Below are 25,429 nucleotides of genomic sequence, written 5' to 3' on the forward strand. Positions count from 1 at the left end.
CACTGTCCTCAGAATGGCCTTCAAATATCCCATATTTATACCTTTGAATGCAAAACATAAAAAATGCTTTAAGAAAAATCTGACCCCAGAATTTAGGTTTCATAAGGAGCTTTTTAAAGTGACAATAGGAGAAAGAAAGACTCTAGAAAAAATAAAGTCCTTTCATTTTTAAATATCTTAAGCATTAGTCATACCTAAGAAATGTGAGGGTTTTTTTAAAGGTAGTTTTTGTAACCTTTACAAACAATTTTAAGACTGAGGCATCCAGACACATATACTTTTCTCTTTTTTCTAGGACAGAAAATAACTGCTGAAATTTCAGACACTGTTTATAACTGTTGGTAAAATGCTTTCTTTTCATACTATGGATAATCTTTCACCTGTCAATGCTATTCGTTTGTGCTCATCTATGTCACTGTCACTTCATTTTTATATGGATTATGTGGTGACTTGGTGTTGACAGGTCTGAAAGAACAGTACAAACATCCTAGTAACCTCAGGCAGGTTTTGAATACAGGATTCTTGCAATAAAAGTCTATTGCACTCATCCAGGAACTCCTCCTTTCTCATCTTGCCTAAGTAGTGTTTAACCAAGGCAAATAATGAGTAGATCTGTATATGTTTAATAAGTTTTTAATGGTTGAGGGCAAGATTTGAGGTCCAGCCTGTGATTAAATTCTTCTTTCCTAAATAAATTAAGTATTTTTCTTGAACCATCTCCTTCATTCACAGAAGTATTAAGTCAATGGTTAAAGTTACTTTGCCTAGGAAATAGTGAAAATACATGCACAAGTCTATTATATAGGATGATATAGAAGACTTCCTTATGTCTAATGAAAAGTCCTTAAGAGTTGGCAACAGGTATAGCTGGAGTCTGTTTGTCTTAATTACATGAAATATTGCATCAAAAATATTTACTGGGGAATCTTTTTTAATCTATTTAAAGGGGAAAAGGATAGGTCATGTTTTGGAGCTGAAATAAAACCTATCTTCATTCACATACATGACTTTTTGTGTTGTTCAGGTTACAGCCTTTTCTTGGTTGCTGCTCATGAATTTGGCCATGCCATGGGATTAGAGCACTCTGAGGACCCTGGAGCTCTTATGGCCCCAATCTACACATATACCAAGAACTTTAGACTATCTCAAGATGACATTCAAGGAATCCAGGAACTTTATGGTAATGTTTTAATCACCAATCAAGCATTCATATGTTACATACAGGCTGACCTATGGGCTTCAGAGGCTGTAATATATGTATGTTTACTGATTAGAGATGTAACAGGAAATTTGCTGTTTTCTAGCTCACCTCTTTCCGTATATTACTATCCATGTCCCAACTTAAAAACATCTCAACCCAGTAGCAAGCAGCCACTACAGTTACTGAGCTATGGAAGTCTCAAAACCACTTTTATTATTTCCACATCTTTAAGAGGAAATTCTAGAAGTTTGTCGATGAAATGCCATGCTAGACATCCTGGGCTATCTTCTTTCTAACATGAAGTTCTTAATTCAGGGTTTTTCATGGTGGCATCATAACCATATTGCACAGGATTACTACCACTTACATTGCTAAACTGGGGAAAGACAAGATAGCTTCAGTTATCCCTTTGCTAAATGAGAGAGGATGATATAAGGGTGTTCCTAGTTCAGAAAAAAAGATACAACCTCCACCCCAAAAAAGCAGTTTTAGGATTTAGATTTTTAGTTTTTACCCTTTTAGACTATTGCCAGTCAGGATATTCCACAGGAAGAAACAGACTCCTTAGCTATCATGAATCATTCTGCCCTCAGAGGACTGTACAGCTCTGGTAGATTTCTGAGAGATGTTAATTTATAGTTCAGGATAGAACCTAGGACTAGCCAAGGGGTCAGACTCTTCTCAAGTATACTTCTTATTATCAAGAGAGAAAATGCTCCACCAGAGCTTTATTAGTAGCTTTATTTATTCTCCTAGTAGATACCAAAGCAGCAGCTCATATACAGAACCCAGCCTTCCTCTTTTGACACCAGCTAGGAAAAGACAGAAAAAGGATATTCAAATATGTGTTTCAAAAAGCTTTTCTGTTTAAAAAAAAATACAGATAAGATACAGATGTTTAACAGATGCATGTTACCTCCATCCTAACACTGTTTTTTTTTAAAATTCTGCTTTGGAATTTGAACAGTGTTCAATTCCTTCACTGAGAAGAAATTTCCAGAAACTGCTGCTCAATTGTGGTGGTTAGATTAAAATGAGTTGTGTTAAAGGATCAAGTTGTTTTTCAAGAGTCTCTTGTTTCTGTTCTGATCAATTTAGGGAATTACTATCTGCATAGCAGATTTTTACAGGCCCAGTAGTACATCAGGTTATTGTAGCCTAGGTCCTCATACACTGAGTCCTAAGACAGCTAGACTGGTTAACAGTTCATATAGTCCCTGATACATTTCAAAATTGTGTGTGAATAATCAAACTTGTCACCTAATTCATATACTGTTAATGGGGTACAATGGATTCATACTGTGTTGTATCTTTCCTCTCTTGCCAGGTCATTATCACACAATCTGCTTACACAATGCAACTAAAAGACAATTTTAATGCTTCTAAGTATTAGAAGTTGGCCAGTTTTCAACAACTGATAGAAAACAGAATGTATAACCAATTGGAGAACCAAACAAAGTTTAAACAGTTAGTACACTTTAAAAAAAGGGAGGGACAGTTCAAAAAAAAAAAAAAAAAGGAGAGAGAGAGTAAAGAAATGCAGGAGCTAGTTTAGCAGGTCCATCTTATTCTATTATTCATTTTTTTACTAGTGAACCACTGCTGGATGGTCCATCAGACAACATTAAAGAAAGACGCAACTAGAGTAGCAATACAACATAAGCAGATAGAGTTAAACTGGTTGTCAGCTGAGTCAGGAAAAATTAGGGCTCCCTGCCACAATTCAGGCTGATCAATAAAATGAACAACTTTTGCATAGGATATGGTACTTGTATATACCATATATCTTCTGCAATCTCTGTGAGGAAAAAGAGAGCATCAGCAAGTTGAATCCTGGCATATTTTTAATATTTATCATATTTCTCTAGGGTGATTACATGGTGATTGTTAGTTGACTTAGAGCTGTTGTTTTAAAATTATAAGTTTGCTAAATATTTTACAGTCTAAAGAGACAAGGCAAAGTGCTATGGAAGTGGATGCAACATACAGGCAAAAACATTTGGAAACTTAAGCACAGCAAACATAAGTGATTTTCAGTAAGATCACACTGAAAATCTATGGCAGAGAGTAAAATTAAACCAAACTCTCTTTAATTCCAGCTGTGAGCCTGAATTATAGAACCGCAGCCCCTTTAACTGCAGTAAAACTAGGCATTTTGTTTTGGTATTTTTTAAGTTATGCAAACTTGCATTTTGCTTTTGAGACTGTTATAATTTCCCATTTTCTAGCATTACTCAAGGTTAGACTGAATCAGCTGGAACACCACTTTGTTTAATATGTTTAATGATGTTAAATGACCTGACTCCTAAGAAGCATCCAGTAAGGCAACACAGCAGCAGCCAAACAAGAAAACAAAATAAAATATACCAGATGGCAAAGTGTATGTTTTGAAGAGCATATTTTAACTCTTAATGAGAGGGAAAAGACTACAAATGGCTCAAAATGTGTATTTATAGCTTGCAAACTGTTAGATGGCTGGACAAATCATAGCACAAAAAGCTGGGATGTACAGTCTTAGTTTAGAATTATCTGCTCATCAGTTCAGATGTCAAAGAAAAAAACTAACCTAAAACACTTTAGCTCATTATTTAAATTACCCCATCTCTGGAAAAGAAAAAAAAAAAAGCTGTACATAAAAATTGGCACTAAAAACTGCATCTCAAGAAGAACTTGCATGGAGGGGCAACGGAAAGACATAGACATAATGTGTCTTGACTGCAGTTATATGTCAGGTTTTTAAAGAGCCAAGAACAGAACTAAGGCCTTCTGAGTCGTGATCCTGTATCCTGTCTTCCAAAACATTTCTTATATTTCTACAATAAAATCTTCAAATTGCTGTGATAATTGCTTCCCTGACATAATTTATTCATTTAGTGGTTTAGGGTCTTCATGTTATCAAAGTAACAATACACTTGGATTTTATTTAATATCTCTGTTCTCCATTATAGGAGGATCAACTGATGTGGGCCCAGGTCCAGGGCCAGGTCCAAGTCCAACCCTTGGGCCAGTAACTCCAGAGATATGCAAAAATGATATTGTATTTGATGGAGTCGCCCAAATTAGAGGAGAAACATTTTTCTTTAAGGACAGGTAAGAGAAGCTAATGTCACTGGGAGGGGAAGGAAAATTTCTGCTATGCTACCAAAACAATTCTACAAAACCTAAAAAGTTGTCATTAAGCATTTCTTCCATGTGCTCAAATATGGAAAAGTGTCCTCTTAGACTCCTGTGAGAAGGAAGATAACCATCTACCTACCTGGATCATAGAAAAATGAATTTATAATTAGGGACAGGCTGGCAGGTTTATATATAAAAGAATTATCCCCCAAATTAATCTTTTCTTCAAACTAAGTTCAAACTTTGAGATTCTAGGAGGTTCATGTATAGTGATGGTTTTAGGTGTATTTTGTGGGGGAGGGTTGGTTCATTTCCAGTTTTAAGACTACACTTGCCAACATGCTATGACAACCACTGGGATGGTTGTAGTGCTTGCCAGAACGAAGAAATGCCAGAAGCCTCATGAAAGAGCCTTTTCTCATAACATTTCCATCCCAAATCTACAAACTGAAGAGCCAAATTATTCTTGATGTCACTATGCTGGCTTCTGTTGAGTCACACAAGGGATGAATTCAGCCCCAAAAGGTCAAATAGTTCAGAGAGGAATCAAAACTTTTGAATGATTATTCAAACCAGACCAAAACTCGAGGCCTGTAGAGATTTGTCCATCTGTATTGTTAATCAGAAAATTAGCAATGGATTAATGCACTAGTTAATCCAGTCTCTTCCAGAACAGGATTTATTCCCTATAAACATTTCCAGAAACCTTGCATTGCATAAATATAAGAACTGTAACTCCAGCTATGGAAAATCCTCCACTTTCTGTTGAAGAGAGCTCCCTATATATTGTCCTTCATAATTTTACTGTTAATGGTTTTCACTTATCTGATATGTTGTTAGAATTTTTAGATCAAGTTACAGGGAAAATGGAAAAAAATATTAGCAACTTGCATATATCTAAGCACATACACAAGCAACACATTTTCAGGTTCATTTCAATGCCCTCGTATATACATTTTACCATGGAGGTAATTTTACCCTGGAGGTTTTATTCATAAATTCCAATCCTAAATTATAGTGCAGATGGCAGGTAGCACCATCCACGTATGCTGTTAATTTTAGAGTTCATTAAAAAGTAACAGAGTTCTCTGAATAAACTCCCATACAAGAAAGATTCAATGTAGGTAGAGTCTAGCATCAACAAATAATAGCACTGTGTGAACTGAAGTTGCTATAATGGCACATCAAGGCCATGAGTGGCTGGTGTAAACCTAGCTAAGTGTTCTGTATGTTCTGGCTTCTGCTAGGTCCTCAGAGTTGAGGCAATGGCATAACTAAGGAGGGGTAGAGGGATCATAGAGGCAATTGCCTTGGGCTCCACCTTGCCTCTTCCTCTTTGCTCAGGGAGTTCCACACACCACACCCTGTGGCCCGGTCCTCCCCTGCACCAGGCCTGCTTCTCCCCTCCCCCTACCACTGCAGCAGGGGGGAGGGAAGTGGGCCCCAACCTCAAGCAGCATGAGGGAAGAGCGAGCAGGCCCAGATTGTGGGGGCGGGAACTCCATCCCCACCTGCTCCTCCTCTCCCCCTCACATCATTCTTGACAGGCAATTGGCTAGTAATAGTATAAGCTTCAATTTTTTTTAAAGCAGACTACCTAATTTAAAGCTGTTTATATACTGGTTCAATGCACGGAATTGGTGCTAATCAAGATATCATCTCTTCTGTTGTTATTTTGTTGTCCCAGACAAACGTGTGTGAAACCTTTTTGTTAGATTTGTTCCAAGAGTGCCAGAAATCACCACAGATATGCACTCTGCTGAAACATGTGAGGCTTGTATACTTTGACTAGAACAAGGTGTGGTCCCAAAATATATACACCAGTTTCCCAATATTGAGCAATTTAGTATTCATTTGTATCTGATTGTGTTATGCATCCAGAGGTCTTTTCCATATTTAATTTTCAGCTGGATTTTTTTTTTGTTTCTTGTAAAACAACATTTCTCAAATCCACATTCTTCTATTATATTTAAATTATCCTTTTAAAGAAAATAGATGGGGTAAAATAGACGGGTAGGTTCAGTGAGCCTACCATCTTAACTCTACCAGCTTCAGTTCACTGGACTCATATCAGTGTGAGATTAGAATAAAGTATCATGGGCTGAAAGGCTACTGCTACTAGATTTGCATGCCAGCAGTAGAGAGGCTAAAGTGAAAAATGTAAGCATGGCAGAAAAACTTAGTAAAGAGATTATGGCCAGCTCTGTAGTAAACTGTACTACTCTAGGCAGGGGCCACTAAAGCAAAGCAATGTAGTCACAGGGGCTGTGTCACACATGATGTGGACATTTGGTTCCCCAGGGACAACTAGCAGCAATGCACCTTGTGCCTCTACTAGTTGTCCCCAGGGAACACCCAAGCCGTGCACACTGTGGCATGTGGCAAGTTACCCTAGGTGGGGTAGGGGTGGCTGAGGACAATACTGGCTGACCCCAGCATTCATACCTGGGGTCTTGGGAGCCTTCCAGGGCTGCAGCCATGTCACTTCTGCTACATGGAGCCTGGCTGGCAGTGGAGCATGGTTCCAGTCAGCCAGTCTTCGGCTTTGGGCAGTACACACTGCCACCACATGCACCACTCCACTTTTTTTCTCCATGGGTTTTTTTGATTCCTGGATATCCAGGGATCAAAAAAACCCTCTGTGCTGCTCCCTTGCAGTGTGGCTAGCAATTGAATATGAGGTATCTGGCATCTACAGTGCCACATACCACACGGCTGCACTTGTCTGGATGTGGCCAGACAGGCTAAATTTGCTAAGTAGGTAAGGCCTATGTAGACATAGTTAGATCCTGATCCCTGCTGAAGGGGCTTAGTGCTTCTATAATTTTAATTGGCCTTCAAGAATTTCCTGTTCAAGCATCTCTGATGGGATGGGGGGTAACTTAGAAGTGCCTACGCTGTGGTCCATCAATTCCCAGAGTAGGAGGCATTCCTGGGGTGCCTTAGCTTAGCAGTTCACAACTTTAATGATGTTCCCTTGTGGTCTGTGGACCATTGCACCAACAGACTAGCATTGCAGAAAGCCACCTTGGGTGCATCTACACATGCAATTAATTTGAAGCAATAAACTCTGGAGCAGTTCAAGCCAAAGTAAACTGCTCCTGGGTACAGAATCAAAGTATGCAGCTCCTGGGTGCAGCACCTACATGTATGTCCAGGACAACTGCAATTTGAGCCAGGGTGGAGCAGGCCTCTAGCTAGTTGGGCTGACAGGGCGCAATTTACACTCCCAGTCACCATCTACACATTTTCAGGGCAGTTAATTATTCCTCTGTAAGATAGTACTATCTCAGTACTGTTCTATAGCTGAATTAATTAGTTTACTGTGCCTTAATATTGGTGCACATGTAGACAGTGATACCATATTAAAGAGCTAATCAGTAGGCCTGTGTGAAGCAGCTAGCATTTGCTTCAGATTCGGATTTGGCAGACTCAGGTGATGGTGATTCAATTCAGAAGCTTTTCCAAGGATTCGGAGAGCTTTGAATCAATTCAGACCTTTTAATTGGTCCCCTGATTTGATTCAGATTCGGAGTTAGGCCACTGAATCGGGCCAAATTTCCTCTGAATCAAATCACCACCAGAAGCTTCGCACAGCCTTACTAATTAGTCTATTCCATAGTAAAGTGCATATGTGGATACACCTTTTGAGAGCTAAGCTGCACAGACCTGGACTCCAAGATTTGGCCCATTCTCTATTTACCATAGAAGGACAAGCACTAGCAATCTAGATTGTTTTGCTTGAGTTTCTATTTAGCTAAATGCAGTCTTTAAATAAAATCCATTTACTTTAAAAGAAAAAAAAAGGAGATTTTAGTGACAGCTCAAAAATGTATCTTCAAATCAAATTTGCTGGGTAAACACTGCAAAACTTCCAAAAGCAGCTTAATAATTTTGTATAATCTATTTGGATAGCAGGCAGCTCACATAATTGCCACCCTGTGGTTATACTGTAATATGACCAGGTCATATTTATCATTTTTAGGACTTGATTTTCCATCAGGCTGAAATCTTGCCTCTGTTTTTATAAATAGAATATTGCTGCTACATATGGGTGGTCACTTAGGTTTAATTCCAGAAAGTACCTAGGCCTGGATTAAATTATTCTGTATTCAGTAAATCACTTACACATATATTTAATTCTAGGTAAACATTAATACATAATATTAATATTGCATTTTATAATCCACTGCTAACATAAAAATGCAGCTATCGTTAGTTTTAGACAGAAACCTCATAAGGAAACTTCCATTCATTGTCCTAGGGAAGAGACAGAGAAATGGATGCATAAATCTATGGAATCTGTACTGAGCCCAGAACTAGATTGTTACACGTTAGTTCCGTCTCTTTCCTTCTTTTCTTCATTTGGCAGTTCTTTGCCATAATGCAGATCATAACTTCAGTGTAATCAATTATATTTTCTTCATAAATCTGTCAGAATTAACACTGAAATGCAAACATTATGAATGTGTAATTACAAGGCATTTTGAACTGAATATGCAGAATGAAAACAAAATATGACTTTCAAAATGTAGGCAGTACAGCAGTTGGTACAAGACTAATGAAAAAGATTTTACATGTTGTTTATATTGATATGTTCTTTATTTAACATACAGCAAAAATAGAGAGTGAATATTTATTTTGCTTTGGAATTCATTTGCCTGCTGGTCTTGTAGCTTTCCCAAGTTTAGGAGTGGAGGGTGAATACAAACTCGTGACCATTCTGGAATTAAAAAAATAAGTTGTGATCATGGGTCTTGTGACTTTTGTGACTCATCTGCCTTAATGAAACCTGCCACAGTATCCAATTGCTAAGTCATACAGAAGTAAGACAGGGTGTACAATGAGGAGAAAGACCAGAATAGTTGTTCAAAGAAAACTTTTGTTCATACTAATCTGACTAGAGCCAAGAAATTAAGGAAGAAAAATGTAATGAATGCATACTATACTGTACATAATTGGACTGTTCCCATAAAGACCCACTACTCCATACCACAAAGACATATTCAAACAGTCTTTTTCATTAAAAAAAAATCTAGCACTCATACATCTGTTTTCATTTTAAACTGGAGCAAAAAAATCCAAAGTTTTGAAACTTACTGTGAAACTACAGGTTTCCCTCCCTTTATGCAGTACAGGAGTTCCTGGAAAACACTGCATAACTTGAATTTGCATAAAGGGAACCCAGCTTACAATGTAACAAATAGGGATACATTCCAAGACCTTGACTGTACTGACCTCCAAACCCATTTCCACCACTTTTACAAGACAATTTTGGTACTCACCAAGAGCAGACACTTGGAGATAAGCTAGCGGGATGCTTAGAAGCCATAATGGGGACGGCAACTATAGAAACATATGTCGCAGACAACGAGCAACAAGCATAGATCCACACAGAAGACTATTTTGGTGCATGTCACTCCCACAATGCACCGCACAAAGCATCTGACTGCAGGCTTCCACCACACTGATGTATAAGAGTGAATTTACCTCTCATATAACAAATTTTTGGCATACAAAGAGTCATCACATAAGAGTGAATTCACACATACAGAACCCGTATAAAGCAAGGGAAACCTGTAATGTTCGGGGTGGGGGGACGGAATCTAATACCGTAAAAGCTCTGTTATCCAGCATCCCCACAGAATGAGGGATGCCGGATAACAAAATATGTCGGTTAATTGAGCGGCCCAAACAGGTGCCCTTGCCTGTTTGGGCCGCTGTTTCTCTTGCCCCTCCCGTGGCATTGCAGCCCCTCCCATGGGCCCTGTGGGACAGGGAGGCAGGCCTCACACAGCCTATTATGCCCCCAGGCCGTGGGGGCTTGGCAGCGCTTTCACTTTACCTTACAAGCCGGCATGCCAGTTAATAGAGCATGCTGGCTTATAAGGTACTGGTTAAAGGAACTTCTACTGTAGTTTGAAATTGCTAAATAATGTTACTATGATCATGTTGAAGTGCTTTGATGAAACTAGGTGCATCTACATGGAATGCTTCATCGCTATGGCATAGTAACACGCTACAGCAGCATAGCATTTGTGGGCAAAAATTGTGATTCCCCTTCTACACTGCCATAACAATGCACTTCCTAGGTATAGCACATTTCTATGATGACATGGTGGCTAAAAATAATTGTGTACCACCAGCATAGCACAGTATGGGCTGTTACTTCACCACCGTTTAGTACTTCATGATGGTGCAGTAACAACAGCGCCATAGGGGCATGTGTAGATGCACCCACTAAAGTAGACTGTAAAAAAAAAAGGATTTTAGATGCAAAAATTTATGCCCACACGACTATTTTTATATAATATGTGCTGAAACATCCAGATATTATCAAAAAGAAATAATAAAAATTCAAATGGCTCCTTTCAAGTTTTACCCATCAAACTTCATTTGAATCAAAGTTTGATACAGCTGCATTTTCAGCTGTTCCACTGAAAACATTCATCCAGTTCTATTAATTAGAAACAAGCCTAAACAAAATCCCTCTTGTCAAACCCATCTGGGCACTGGGAGTTCCATTAGAATAAAGATTCGAGGTAAGGATGAGGAAGTGACATTTTTTCACTCCAGGGAACGAAGATCATACTGGTGAAAGCACTGTTTGACCTGGAAATTAGTTTAGTATCTGCCAGCTAATGCATGTTGCAACTGAGTTTTCCACTAGCTTGTTGATTTTTCATTTTGGAAAATTGGCAAACTGAAGGAAGGCTTTTGTTCTGTTGAAAAAAAAGGCTCTTCATTCCATCAGGGAGGGGAAACAGTTGTTCCTTTGTTAATATCAATGCATTCTGCACAAGGCACTGCCATTTAAAGATAATTACAGCTTTTTAAAGCTTAAATCAAATGAAGATACTGCTTTTACATAAAATAGCCAATAAATTACCCTTTGCATTTCTCTAATGAACATTTTTAATGCTTGTGATCTCTTTTAGCACCAAGCTCACTTCCAAGCTGTGTGATATACTGTTATTAGATCTGAACTTTTAGTCACTACAATAGTAATTGTAAGAGCAATTCACAGAATACAAATCTCTGCTTTTGTCAAATACTTGTCCATCTGCTCCATATGCAACAGCAGCAGGATATCTGTAATAATTTAAAAGCCTTATAAATGGGTTTATTTGTATAATTCAAGCACAGCCTACATTTTACTATGGTAGGAGAACCAATGTGAACCCTTAAGCAATCAATTTTATGCAACTGCAGTGGTGGTCCAGCAGGTAGTATATTATATGCTACTATTTTATTAGCATGCTGTGAAACAAATCATACTTTCTCCATTCAATATTCTAAGTCAACAGCCAAGTAATTAGAAGTTTGGGCAGCTATTAATTGACTGGGTGTGTATGTGTGCTTGTGTCAGAGACGGGGAGAGAAAGCAAGCGTGTGTGTGTGTGTGTGTGTGTGTGTGTGTGTGTGTGTGTGTGTAGGAGCATATTGTACCTTTGCCAAAGATTATGAGAAACAGATGTGCTGATGAATTAGTTCATTGTAAATCCTGTGCAATTTTCTCTTCTGCTCAGATTCATGTGGAGGACTGTAAACCCCCGAAATAAACCCACAGGTCCACTTCTTGTTGCTACATTCTGGCCCGATCTGCCAGACAAAATTGATGCTGTCTATGAGGCCCCTCAAGAAGAGAAGTCTATATTTTTTTCAGGTACTGGCTTGAAGTTGTAATTGCAAGATGTCACTTATGTAAGTGCTGCATTCAAATGTAGCTTCTTGTAGGTCCAGATAGTGCAACACTGAAGGCTGCTATATCAGAAGGGTCATGAATGTTAGATTTTAATTATTCCTGTCTGTTGGCTTGGGAATTGAAACTGCAAGTTACTGAATACTCTCACCTCCCATTAAACAAAGAACAGCTGAAAGACAAGCACAGCAGCAGTCAGGATGAAATAAAAAATTCATCATTGAAAAATAATAATAATAGTGCATGCTCTGACATGTTCTTCACAATCAGGTGCTGAATTTTCTTTGGCAACCCTCCCCCTCCCCACCCCACTGCTAGCTTATAGGATCAATACACTTAATTTCTCTTTGAGTTTTTGCTACATTTTTCTGACGTTCCTCTGCTTCAGCTTCACTGCCTGCCAAAGACGAATCCTTGCTCTGCTTTCGAAGAAGTGAATTTGGTTTCTCATCAAGTAGAAAGGATGCAGGCAGGAATGCTAGCTAGTTTGGTGGGGGAGGATGAGAAGAACAGATAGGAGTTAGTATGCTGTCCATTGTAAGTCATATATATGGTACAGCTGTATTGGCCAAACAAGTGAAGCTGGGAGATGGTTTTCATTATTTGAAAAACTGAGCCAGCAAAAATTGTGCTCTAGTATCTACTGAAACATGACTAAACATCCCTAACCACCTAGACACCATATGGCCAATGCTGCTGTGCATTTTCTGAACAGGAAGAGGGTGGAGGGAGGGGGATGGAGAAGAGGGGAAGGGGATAATGATAATTTATTCTGCAGGTCTGAATGATTGTTGGATTCATAGGTTAATAGATGTAGGGTCAGAGGGAACCTGAGCAGATCATCAAGTCTGACCCCCTGCCCTGGGCAGGAATGAATACTGGGCTCATATGTTTAAGCTCATATGATCCTAGCTAGGTAGTTATCAAGCCTCCTTTTAAAGACCCCTAAGGTAGGAGCCAGCACAGCTTCCCTTGGAAGCTGGTTCCAGATCCTGGCCTCCCTGACTGTAAAGTAGTGCTGTCTGATGTCTAGCCTGAACCTACTGTCAGTCAATTTGTGGCCGTTATTCCTTGTTAACTCCGGGAGGTGCTCAGGGGAACAGGGTCTCACCCATTCCCCTCTGGTCCCCCCTGGTTAGTTTATAGACAGCCACTAGATCCCCTCTCAGCCTTCTCTTGTTCAGGCTGAACAAGTTCAGGTCCCGTAGCCTCTCCTCATAGGGCCTGCCCTGCTGTCCCCAGATCATGTGAGTGGCCCTCCTCTGGACCCTCTCAGTGCTGGCCACATCCCTCTTGAAGTGCAGCGCCCAGAACTGGATATAGTACACCAACTGTGGCCTCACCAGTGTCACAGAGAGGGGGAGGATCACCTCCTTAGACCTGCTCATGATGCATCTGTGGATGCATGACAAGGTGCGGTTAAGACTTGCTGACTGCATCCCCACACTGGCGGCCCATGTTCATTTTAGAATCGACGATGACTCCAAGATCTCTTTCTGCCACCGTGCTTTTGAGAAGGGAGTCCCCCAACCTATAGGTATGCTGCTGGTTCTTACTGCCCAGGTGTAGCATGCTGCATTTGTCAGTATTGAATCCCATCCTATTCAGATTCACCTACCTCTGTAACCTGTCCAGGTCCAGTTGTATCCTGTCCCTCCCTTCTAGTGTGCCCACCTTGCACCAAATCTTGGTGTTGTCAGTGAATTTGAACAGGGTGCTTTTCACCCTCTCATCTAAATCGCTAATAAAGAAATTGAACAGTACAGGCTCAAGGACCGAGCCCTTCCATCACCACTCTCTGGGTGTGGCTCCCTAGCCAATTTGCAACCCATTTGGCTGTGTAGGCATCAATGCCACAGTCACATAGCTTTTTAATGAGAATGGGATGGGAGACCCTGTTAAAAGCCCTTCTGAAGTCCAGAAAGACTACATCTGCTGCGATACCTGTGACCAATGATTTTGTGACCTGATCATAGAAGGCTATCAGGTTGGTCTGACAGGACCTGCCCTTAATGAACCCATGCTGGTTGCCCTTGAGCATTCTCCCTGCTGCTGGGCCCTCACAGATGTGCTCCTGGAACTTCCCCAGGACCGAAGTAAGACTAATGGGCCTATAGTTGCCTGGGTCTTATGTCATCCTGGATTGGGATGATATAATTAAAAAAAAAAAAAGAATCTGTACAGCCAAACCAAAGTACTTAGAATATCCCTACTTGTTTTATGGAGTTCTACTGATATTCACCCATTTGGATGTGCATTGTAAAGGGTAATACAGCTAATCTAACATAGGAAAACAAATTAAGCGGGAAAGACTACCAAACAATAAAAGATCACTAGGAAACAGTCTATAAGCCAGTTATCATAAAATCTTAGTACTAGCACAGCCATGATCATTTTTGAAACTTGCCAGCACTTAGATGCTGCACCTTATAGCTTTTTTTAGCTTAATCCCTGCCTGGTCCAACTTTCAAATTAAGTCAGTGGAACGATTTCTAGCATTCATAATTATTATAATTTAAGTCTCATAAAATGTATTTTTCTGGAGTGAGTTTTCCAGGACTCAGTGAGTAACTGACATGAACAGGAATATTTGCAAAATATGTATGTGTCCACTTCATATATATGTTGCAGAATCAGGGCCCTAAAATATTTACCAAAATGGAAAGTTTTGCATTTTCGAAGACCGCAGAAGAAAAACATTTAAAAATATTTAATATGAACAGCTACCTTATATTCATTATAGTTGTACTTAATTTAATTGATTAATAAAAAATGCAGAAACAAACAAACTGTCCATGGGGGGGGGTCAGAATATGTAAATTATTTTCATTATTGCCATACTAATTGAAACTCAGGTCTCACTGTGGTAGGAACTGTCCATAAACATAGAAGAGAAAGTTTTCACCTTAAGGAGTTTATCATTAAAGTTTGAGAGAGGCAGGAGTAGGAAAATCAGACACTCAGAGAAATCACTTGCTCAAAGTCAAGGAACAGTACCAGAACCAGGAGTCCCCGAGTCCTGGTCCAGCAATCTTAATGTACACAGCATCATGTACTAACAGTAGAAACAGGGTGTACACAGCATCACGTACTAACAGTTCAAACAGGGCGCATCTACATGAAATACTACTGTGCAGTCAATACTGCACATTTATTTAGTACTTGTATTAGCAAGAACTAAATAAATGTGCAGTAACTGGAGTTACTGCACAGTAGCATCAGCAAATGTCTTTTAGGTGATGCTACTGTGCAGTAGCCTAATACTACTGTGCAGTAGCATATTAGCACTGTACGTACTATGATGTGCTACTGTGCAGTATTTTCTGGCTACTGAACAGTCATCATCTCATGTAGATGTGGCCACAGATTCATAAAAGATCCCAACAGAAAGATCCCAAAACTTTTCCTGTTAAGTTGCTTGGTAACCAAGTGAATTGTCTTGTAACCACATGTTTCTTTCTCATTTAGGAAATGAATACTGGGTTTACTCAGCCAGTAATTTGGAGCGAGGATATCCAAAGAAACTCACCAATCTAGGGCTACCTCCTGATGTTCAACGAGTTAATGCAGCTTTTAACTGGGGCAGGAACAAGAAGACATACATTTTTGCTGGCGAAAAATTTTGGAAGTAAGATTCAGTTAAGGTGGCCTACAATCAGATAATCTCAGAGCTGGAGTGGTGAACACTGGGTGCATCTACATGAGATGCTAACTGCATACTAGCCTAGTAACACTGTGCAGTAGAGTGCTGGGCAAAACCAGTGCTAATACACTATTGCGCAATAGTATTAGGCTACTGAGCAGTTAGCATCTGTAGAAACCCATGCACTGGCTCTACTGTGCACTAGCACCAGTTACTGCATATTCATTTTGTCCTTGATTATGCAGGTACTAAACTTAATGCACAGTAACTACAGTGCATTAATGAACATAGATGCACCCCCTGATTCTCAGTGAACTTGAACATAGGTAGCAAAATATTCTTAACTAGAAAAGAGCCAAAGAAGTGTTATATCCCTTTTACCAAACAATGTGTTATATTACCAAAACAATGTGGTCAGGTCATAATACCTAGAACAAAACCTCCAAGAGATTTTCAAAGGAACAAATAGCAGTTAGGTGAACAGCATTGGGAGCTAAACACCTGATGTACCATTTTTGCCTTTGAAAAATCTCACCATGAGCCATTATGCTTGAAAGCCACTGGAAAGAAAAGTGGGGAAATAATATATTTAAATGACGATCAAAATTTGTTGGGGAGTGATAGGTTTCCTAACAGCAACATAACTACTTTACTTTTGCAGTTGATGTTGAGGAGAACTAGGCAAATTTTGCAGAAATATATCTGTTAATGATTTGAAAATTCTTAGCTTGAATTCATGTTTACAGCATCCCAAACCTTTTTGAAATGTTTTCCATGAATATGTGTATGCAAGAATATCCAGAATATTTATGTGTGGAATGTCTGTCAGAGGATTAACATATGATACAACTTAGGTGACTGAACACATTTCAAAATGCCATATCATTTGTATTATTCTTAAAATGCTTTTCAGTATTGCAATGGTGACTAGAGGCCAAACCAAGATTAGTCCCATTTCTATTAGGTGTAGCATATATTTACATTAAGTAAAAAGCTGCAACAATGATCTTACATTTTAAGTATAAAAGCATAAAAAAATACCCACAAAGAGCAATAAAGTATCCCCATTTTAGAGAAAATAGAATTAAAACATGATAACTGATTTAACTAAGGTTATAATGGGCCTTCATGAGATCCTTCATTAGAGATTAGAGCTAATTAGAGCTAACTACTGTGCACTGTCTACATGTGCAAATGCTTACTGTGCACTAATTAGCTCTAATCATGAGTAAATGTGCTACCCATAAATACAAATAGCAACTTTACTCTTGATTACTTACTGCACAATATGGCATATATAGATGGCTGATTGGGAGTAAATGTGCTCCTGGTCAGCTGGGCATCAGAGGGAAGAAGATTGCTCCCTGCCCCTGGGAGCTGCCTGCTGCTGGGACAGGCTCTGGCACTACAGCCCAGGTAGAGACAATGTCCCTCTGCCCTGGCAGCAGGGAGCTCCCAGTCCCTGCCTCCCAATAGCAAACAGGAAACAGGAGCTGGGAGATACTTATCTCCCAGCCCAAGCACTGTGCTCATGATCACAGAACAGGAGCTAGGAGCTCCCTGCTGCCCAGGCAGGGAGACATGGAGCAATTTCCCATCCTTTGCCAGGAGACGATTGTCTCCTGGCCTCTTGCTCCCTGCCAGCTCCTAAGCTAACATCCAGGGGGAGCCTAGAGCTGCAGGGGCCTGGATGCATGGCCACAGGGAACAGGAGCAGTCTGCTGATAAGAGCAGCAAATCTGCTCCCACATCCCTACGCATGTAGACACATGCCCAGGACAGTTTACTCTAAAGTAATTTATTCTAAAGTAAATTGATCCCACATTATTTACAAAGTACTCCCACAGAGAATCTGTACCCTTGCTGAGGACTGAACCAGGTTTCTGAAAAGCTATTCTTCCTTCCTAAGTACTCAATGGAGTATTCAATAATTGCTTTGGAGGGTGCTTTGTTCAGCTTTTTGCTACACAAATGGGACAGCTTTACCCCACTTCTTACAACTGCTTGGAGCCTGTAAAACAAATTTGAACCCCGTGTTGGGAGAAAATGTTTTAAACATTGGTATGCTGGTATGGTTGAAAGACTCTTATGGTTGAATTATCTTATGTTATCTCTGAAGATCAGTGTTCCCTCTAAGCTGCATGCATGTGCAGCCATGTACAATAAAATCATGCCATGCAACAGTGTAGGACCCGTGCATACCTACCTGCCAGCCACAGTGCTGGGGGGCAACCAATTGCAGGGCAGATCGAAGCAGCATGTGCCAAAACTGGGAGGCAGGACCAATTTAGGAGCAGACCAAAGTGGTGCACTCATGGACTGAAGTGGCACACTCACAGACTGCTACACCTTAGAGGGAACATTGCTGAAGAGCTAGCACAAAAGAAGTTCCTAAAACATAGGAATCAGTTTGAATATTTTGCTTAACTGGGGAGACCTGTCCAAATAATAGTTATTAAGTGGCAAGCTCTGAATTGAATCCAAAAGGTCCTAATTTCTAGTCTTTGACTTATTGGACACCAGACAGAGCTTCCTTGCAGCTAGAATTAGGGCAGACTTTAGTCTGAGGAACATGCTTCAAATTCTAGGTTAAAATAAGAGCCAAGTTATGTAAAAGCAAATTAAAAATCAAGCAGGTAATATAGTTTCCAAGTTTTTAGTATTCTTTCAGGAAATATACACTACAGCATCTCTCAAGGTTGTATCCAGTGTAATTGAATCCTTTTATATGAACATTAATTTCATGTTATTACCAGAGTGGATGAAGTGTCTTTTTATTGCCTAATGGCTAACAGTTCCTGTAAGTAAATAAAATACCTTTTCACAAAGCTTACCATTTGAAAGAAAATTATGATCTGTTATCTGCAAGGACAGCACTCTTTTCCCCCATTATCTAAAAATATAGGAAATGATCTTAAAAGCAACTGATTGCTTGTCATTCATTTTTGACATGTTCACTATTCATTGATCATGTTTAATATTGCCAAACATTTATAAAAATAATCATGTGCAGTACAGTACTTTAGATTTTTACTAAGATTTACAGGCCATGAGTTTGCAAAGCTGCTGGTTTCTCCCTTAATGCTCATTGTTTTGATTAATTGTACCCCAGGGCCCCCCAAGAAATGTATCACTCTAACCACAGGCACTATTTTTATCAAGGCACCTTATCAGTTGCTGTCACTGTAGAATGTATAATTTATTGTTAAGAAAACAAATGGTTTACCTGATTTATATATGTTTAAAGAAGATAACCAGCAATCAGAAAACAGTTGAGAAAATCCAACTGTACTTAACATAGACATCATAACCTTTAAATAAGTGACTGTTTCATTGTGTGCAAGACAGAAACAAAATAGATACATTACAAAATCTTTTCCATGCCATTATTATACTTTTTTAACAGATGCATTTTAATTCTGCACTGCTCCTTTATAATAGGTTTGTTAAGCAAAGGAGGGAGGTGTGAAATGGTTCAAAAAAACAACATCTTCATTAGAATTAAAATTCTGAATTTTTCAGTCTCATATTCTGTAAAAGCAAAAGCAGTTTACTTGGAAAAGAATATCCCAGGATGAAATTGGCCACATTTGCATTCAACAAAAATTGCATTTTAAACTGGAAAGGCTGCAGAATTGTACAGGGTTTTCACAGAATTGGACCAGTTTCATGGAAGTGCAACTCCAGCTATTGAATTTCATATAGGGATATTGTGTATACCCACGTGTACTGCCCAAGGTCAAGAGTTAGTGTTAAACTAAGATATGTAATCTTCTGCAGGTACAATGAAGAAAAGAAAAAAATGGAGCCTGGATTTCCTAAATTCATTGCTGATTCATGGAATGGCATTCCAGACAACTTAGATGCTGTGCTAAGTCCCAGTGACAGTGGTGAGCTATATCCTAGTTTAAACATTTATAGAGATCTTTAAAGTATGTAATGCCCTTGGCTGTTTCTAGGAAGTGCAGAAGCAGGCATTTCTAGTAGTTAATGAACATGATGTTGCTAGCTAAAACAAAAAGTGCTTCAAGCTTGTTTTTTGTGTTTTCCCCATGTCTCTCCATTTAACTGTTTTGATTTACCATTTTAAAAGATTATATTTAAGAAGTAAGACCTTTCCAGAACACCATAAATAAGAACAGTCACCACTACCTTCAGTTTTGTGCAACATGGATAGCATTTTTCAAAACTGCACCAATGACAGAAAGAATTTAGAGTTCTGTGATACCAAATCCCAATAAAAAGTCATAAAGTTTAGAAATAGGATTTAATAGCAAGAGATCTTTGAGGCTTGGACCTGGCTGAGAGATTCATTTGTTCTGTTTTGCATAATGTGGTGTGAGGCACCATAGCTGCTCTCCTTATAGCATAAATTACATGTATTCAGCAAAATGGACCCCATCTCTTGGTGTATGACATAGCAGGTGTCCCCAAAGGAAAGGGCATAATTGAGACAGCATAGCTTAGCAATTTTCCCTGCCATTGGGGAATATGGGAAGGCTTCAAAGAGTTATAATAAGTTTCAGCATTGCTTCAAATCTATTAGAGACTGAAGCAGACCATGGTCATATCTAAGATTTAAAAAATGTGAAAAGGTTGCTTGGTGTAATCTTTGCTCCTTTCTTCCCTTCATCTACCTCCACCTGTTGCTTAGGGTCTAACTTATTGTCTTAAAAACTACCCTGTATCACCTACCTCATCACACTTCCATTCATATAGCTAGATATAGAAATGACAAATTTTTTACAGCAATTATTCATGTCCAGAAATTTTTTGTTGTTTGTGAAATAGGAGATTGGCTTAAGTTCCAGTAAAAATAGATCTCTCCTTTATATCCACTTTGAATTCTGGGTTTCATATAAACTTAAAACCAAAAATAATTTTTAATAACATTGTCTTAGAAAAATATTTGATTCCAATACTTGTATTTAAAATTATAAAATAAAGCAACCACTTATGATCAGGAATTAATGTTCTAACTAATGCATAAACCATTTTTTCTTCTTTATTTCCATGACAGGGTTCAGCTACTTTTTTAAGGAAAAGTATTATCTAAAGATGGAAGACACAAGTTTGAAGATTATTCAAATTGGCAACATAAAATCTGACTGGTTGGGTTGCTGAACTGTATAAAATATTAATAACCAAATATTTACTTTTTTGTTATATGCCTTATCTGTAATTAGAAATAGATCTGAATGCTGATAATGGACCAGTCTGGTACTGGCACCAAAACATTAAGTACCAGTACTCTACACTTTCATTCATCAGATAATTTAAAAGTGTGTGCCTCAAGTATACAAAAAAGTTTACTTACATCTCCTGGTACAACTTTTAAGCCGGTTGGTGATATCAGTAACAGAATAACTCTTATATTTTACTGCCCTGGGGCTTATACTAAAGTTCATTGAAGTCAATGGAAATAGACTTCAGTGGGTTTTGAATCAAGCTCCTGTGGTATACGTGTCCTTTACAGGCCCAAATAAGATGTACCAACAGTGCACTTTGATTTTTTTTTTTTTTTTATACAACTCTGAAGATAGCTGGACTTGTCCGATGCTCATCACCCTCCTGCAGGTTTTGATCATCCTTTCCATTTATTTACATCGTAGCACAGTAAGACTGTCAAAGGCACAGGTTGCCTCAGGATTTGATTTGTGTTGATGCATGATGGAATCATGGCAAGAAACTGTATTAAAGTATTGTTTTAAAGTACTTTTTATTTTAATACCATTGTCAAATTTAGCAATTTGCTTCATGCACTTTGTTACTACTATAAACTTGTTTATATGGATAGAATGACTCCAATTTTTGCAGTCAATGCATTATTCATAAAAGCAAAGTATTAAAGGTTTACCTTATTTTATTTTTTTGGTTCCCTAATCTGTTGGGTGTTTGATTTCTTTGCTTTGATCAACAGAAACTTTTCATATTGCAAATTGATGGAATGTTTTTACTCATTAAAAAAAAATAAATTCCATACATGAAATACCAAACATACAAATAAAATCAAATTATACTGTCAGCCTCTCTCATGAACAGTCTTCTTTGAATTGTTTGAATTTGTAAGAGCATGTCACGAGCATGTTAAATTGACTGCTCCCCAAAAGAAAGAGACTACTAACAGGAATAAAAAGGTATATTGGATTTATTGAGAATTTAGATTTAAATTATTTGCTGGGGATCTAAGAGCTGCACCAGTTTACATCAAGTGGAACATACAGCCCATAATCACAAGACAGCATGATGCTCCTAAATTTAACTTCTGTGGTTTTCCATTCAAGCAGTCTTTTATGAAAATGGCCATTTAGCCGTATGTACATAGGATTATAAGGCTGTAACACGACTCTTCTCCCTCCTGAATACAAAGCAATACAAGCTCCAAGCCCCATTCTGAAAGGCAGACCATAAGGAGAGAGTAGTTTTAAGGTTAACTTTGTTCAAATGGGGAAGTCCTTGAAAAAGAAAAAGAAACACACTGAATCCAGTTATCAACATGATATCATATTTGTAAGTTCACCATGAACAGATTGCCCATAATTCATTTATGGTGTTGTGGTACAGAAATACCACATAAAAGTAAGTGGCAAAAAGTGTAAAGACCCCCCCCCTCCTTTTCCATAATCAGGAGATGCAAAACTAAAACTGAAAACTACAATGGTTGACAATACCAATCAGGGGTCATGTACCAGTCAGTATGAGGAAAATAGCTTAGAAACTTGTCATAATTTCCAGAGGCCAGAACAGAGCTGCAGTTTCTCACTTTAGCATAGCAGCTGCTAGGTAAAACTTTTCACTTCTCTGCTTTAATAAATCCATAAACCATAAAGCATCTGCCAAAATCATCAGCACTGGGGATGAATCCCAACTTTCTCCTGGTACTAAGATACTTCCCCAGAGAAGCTGGGAGGATGTCTTGGTTGTTTGGGAAAGTCAGACAGGTGCTCCCAGGCACTCAATCCACCATGGAAATTCCTGGAGCACAAAAGACAAGGCCCCTCAAGCCCTAGAAGCATACCTCACCCAGTTCTGCAGATCAACAGGCTGGACAAATGGTGTCATGTTTTTCACCCAGTGAAGTGAATCAGTTGTGTGAGACACATCCCAGCAGGCACTCCAACAGCTTGAGGCAGAACTGGTCTGCTTCTATTTCTAGCTGGTATGACCTGAAATCTTATATTGTCATTACCCAAGGGACACTTTCCAAGGTGGCTGCCTTCATTTTTTTAAATACCCAATGTCTTAATATCAGGATGCACCTGGAAAAATTTAGCTATTCTGAAGATCTGTTCTTGCAATCCTACACCCATTTTTCCAATGGGTGCAAGCAGTTACAAGGAGACAGACATCTAGCTCTGAGAAAACTCATTTCCTCTTACCCAATCACTTAATTCAGCTCTTCAGCATTTGCAACTAACCTTCCAACAATACCATCTGGACATGGCATTAGCATTATCAAGGTTGTGCCCAGCTATATTGTCAAATTATAATGCTTCATTTTTTTCTAACTACCTGGCAGGTTTCCCCGAAGGATTCTTATATCTGAAGAGCCACTGATACCTTTCTTGAGCGTAAACTTCCTTCCATCATAACAGTGATGAAAATGTTTTATAGATTTAACCAGTGCCAGAAGTGCTTTTTCGATGGTGCAATAATTTCTCCCTAAAAGTTCAGAATCTTGCCATAATAAGCAAGCATTTTCTCAAGTCCTTTGTGTTCTTGTGTCACTATTGCTCCCCACAATGTGAGCACTAGCATCTGTGTTCAATACGAAAGCGCTTTTGGAATATAGACAGACAGGATCCGTCACAAGAGCCTTTTTTAACTTTGCAAATGTTAAATCACAATGTATGAACCACCAAAATAGTTTCCTCTTCCCACCCAACCTATGCAATGGTTTTGCAATATTGGCAAGCCCATAAATGACCCTTCTATAATAAAAGAGTCCTACAAAACTTGGCACATCAGAGTATCTGGGCAGATGCCAGCTCTACATAGACTCAATTTTCTTTCTGGCAGTAAAAATGACTATCTTGGTGATGGTGTGCACAAGGTAAAGCACCTCCTGTTGATGCAACTCACATTTCTTTGGGATCCATTTCAGATTGGTAGCCTTAAGCTAACCATAGAACATAATTATAAATGTGTCAACTCTTGTTCAAAAGTTTTAGCATACACTAGGAGATCTTCAAGCTATAACAAACAGGCATAGCAAAGCAACCTGCACTATATACTCCCCGTTGCCTTTTTCAAAGCTGGCTGTAGCACTGCACAGGCCCTGTAAAATTGCTGCATGCCTTGTCCTGCTGTGAAAACAAAATAATTTTTGGCATTCATTTTAAATCCACTTCCATTTGCCAACAATCACTTTTAAGATTCAGTGGGGAAAACCAGACTGAATCTGATACAATGAACCAGAATATCCTTTACTCATGATAATGTATAGAATGATTTAAAATGACTTCACTGAATTCTCCATAGTACATAAAGTCTTTTTTTTCTTAACCATAAATATGGGAGGGGCCCAAAACCTAGTGGCAGCGTCAGTTATTGCTTCCTGATACATTTCTTCAATGGCTTGTAAAGTCATTCGTCTCTGGTAAATACTAGGGAGTTTGTTTGATAGACTAACTTTCCCCAGCATGAATATAATGCCAGACCACCACAGTACAATATAAATGTATTGAATCAAGAAACAAAAAGAAAACCCTCTGGCTTCCTACCAGGAATATGTGAAACCTTTCTGGTGTTCCTCAATTAGATGCACAACATTGCTTTGAAGCAATTCTAATAGAAAGACTCTGGAAGCTCACAATTTCCTTTTCCCCCATATAGCTTTTTTCTATACCAGCAGTCCTACCTACAAATACTTAGTTCGCCTTCCACAGAAGAAAATGAACATAGACATGTGATAAGCAAGTCATGTGGCTAAATCAGACTTTCTTATGTAAGGGTAAGACAGAAGCCAATAGACTAGGGAGAAAATATATTTTGTAGAACACAGCTGCAACCTAAACAAGTTGGAAAAGCTGGATTAAGCAAATGCTCATCCCATGAGTGAAGGAACCCCTTAGCCAACGTGGAAACCACAAAGTCCCTAAAAGGAAGGACCATGAAAATCCTAAACCAAGAAGAAATAGAGTGTAGGATGTTGGTTTGGGAAAGCCTACTTGAATAGCACAATCACAGGAGGGTGGGCTATGGAATGATCAAATCAAGAAAGAAGGGTCTGCAACTCTGAGAGATGAAGGAAGACTATTGTGTAAAAGATGAATAAACTGGACTCTAGGAAGAAGGGCACTATATAAACTGCTTTGGGCTGCAAACAAGATATTTTTGGATAAACGAGAGGGAAGAGAAGGCTTTATATCTCACAAGATGCACCATGCCATGACAACGATCCTCAGGTCACAGTATCTCATCATCTGCTGGTTTCACATTTTGCATAGTTGACCATCTTGCTATTCTGCTATTTCTTAGGATTTTTTCCCCCTGGGCAAGAAGGATCACAATGGGGTGACCAGAAATCTGATTACCAGAAACTATTTTCTATGAAAGAGTTTTTCTGGCCTGGCTTTTCCTTAAAACAAACAAACAAAACGTGCAAGAAAAAAGCATTTTATGACTTCAAGAATGCATTGACAATATTGACTCATCTGATCTCCTCAGTGATCAATTTGCAAGTGGAATCAGTCGTTTTGTCATAAGCTCCAACATGGTTTATTTTCTCAGTGGAAAGAAATTAGCTGACTGATAAACAACCCTC

General features: G+C 38.8%; 1 protein-coding gene across 1 annotated transcript in view; it reads left to right on the forward strand.

The window, feature by feature from the left end:
- The window catches only part of MMP2 (matrix metallopeptidase 2), a 59,440-nt gene extending 37,752 nt beyond the window's left edge, over nucleotides 1-21,688 (forward strand). Inside the window, exons 8-13 of the mRNA XM_090061816.1 lie at nucleotides 1,025-1,180; nucleotides 4,150-4,291; nucleotides 11,848-11,984; nucleotides 15,489-15,648; nucleotides 19,444-19,553; nucleotides 20,684-21,688. Coding sequence (XP_089917942.1) covers nucleotides 1,025-1,180; nucleotides 4,150-4,291; nucleotides 11,848-11,984; nucleotides 15,489-15,648; nucleotides 19,444-19,553; nucleotides 20,684-20,787 — 809 coding nt within the window. The 3' untranslated portion in view covers nucleotides 20,788-21,688. The remainder of the gene's footprint in view (nucleotides 1-1,024; nucleotides 1,181-4,149; nucleotides 4,292-11,847; nucleotides 11,985-15,488; nucleotides 15,649-19,443; nucleotides 19,554-20,683) is intronic.
- The last annotated feature ends 3,741 nt before the right edge of the window (nucleotides 21,689-25,429 follow it).

The sequence above is a fragment of the Crocodylus siamensis genome, chromosome 9 (assembly GCF_052110815.1).
Source record: "Crocodylus siamensis isolate JL-2025a chromosome 9, ASM5211081v1, whole genome shotgun sequence".
NCBI classification, from domain to species: domain Eukaryota; kingdom Metazoa; phylum Chordata; order Crocodylia; family Crocodylidae; genus Crocodylus; species Crocodylus siamensis.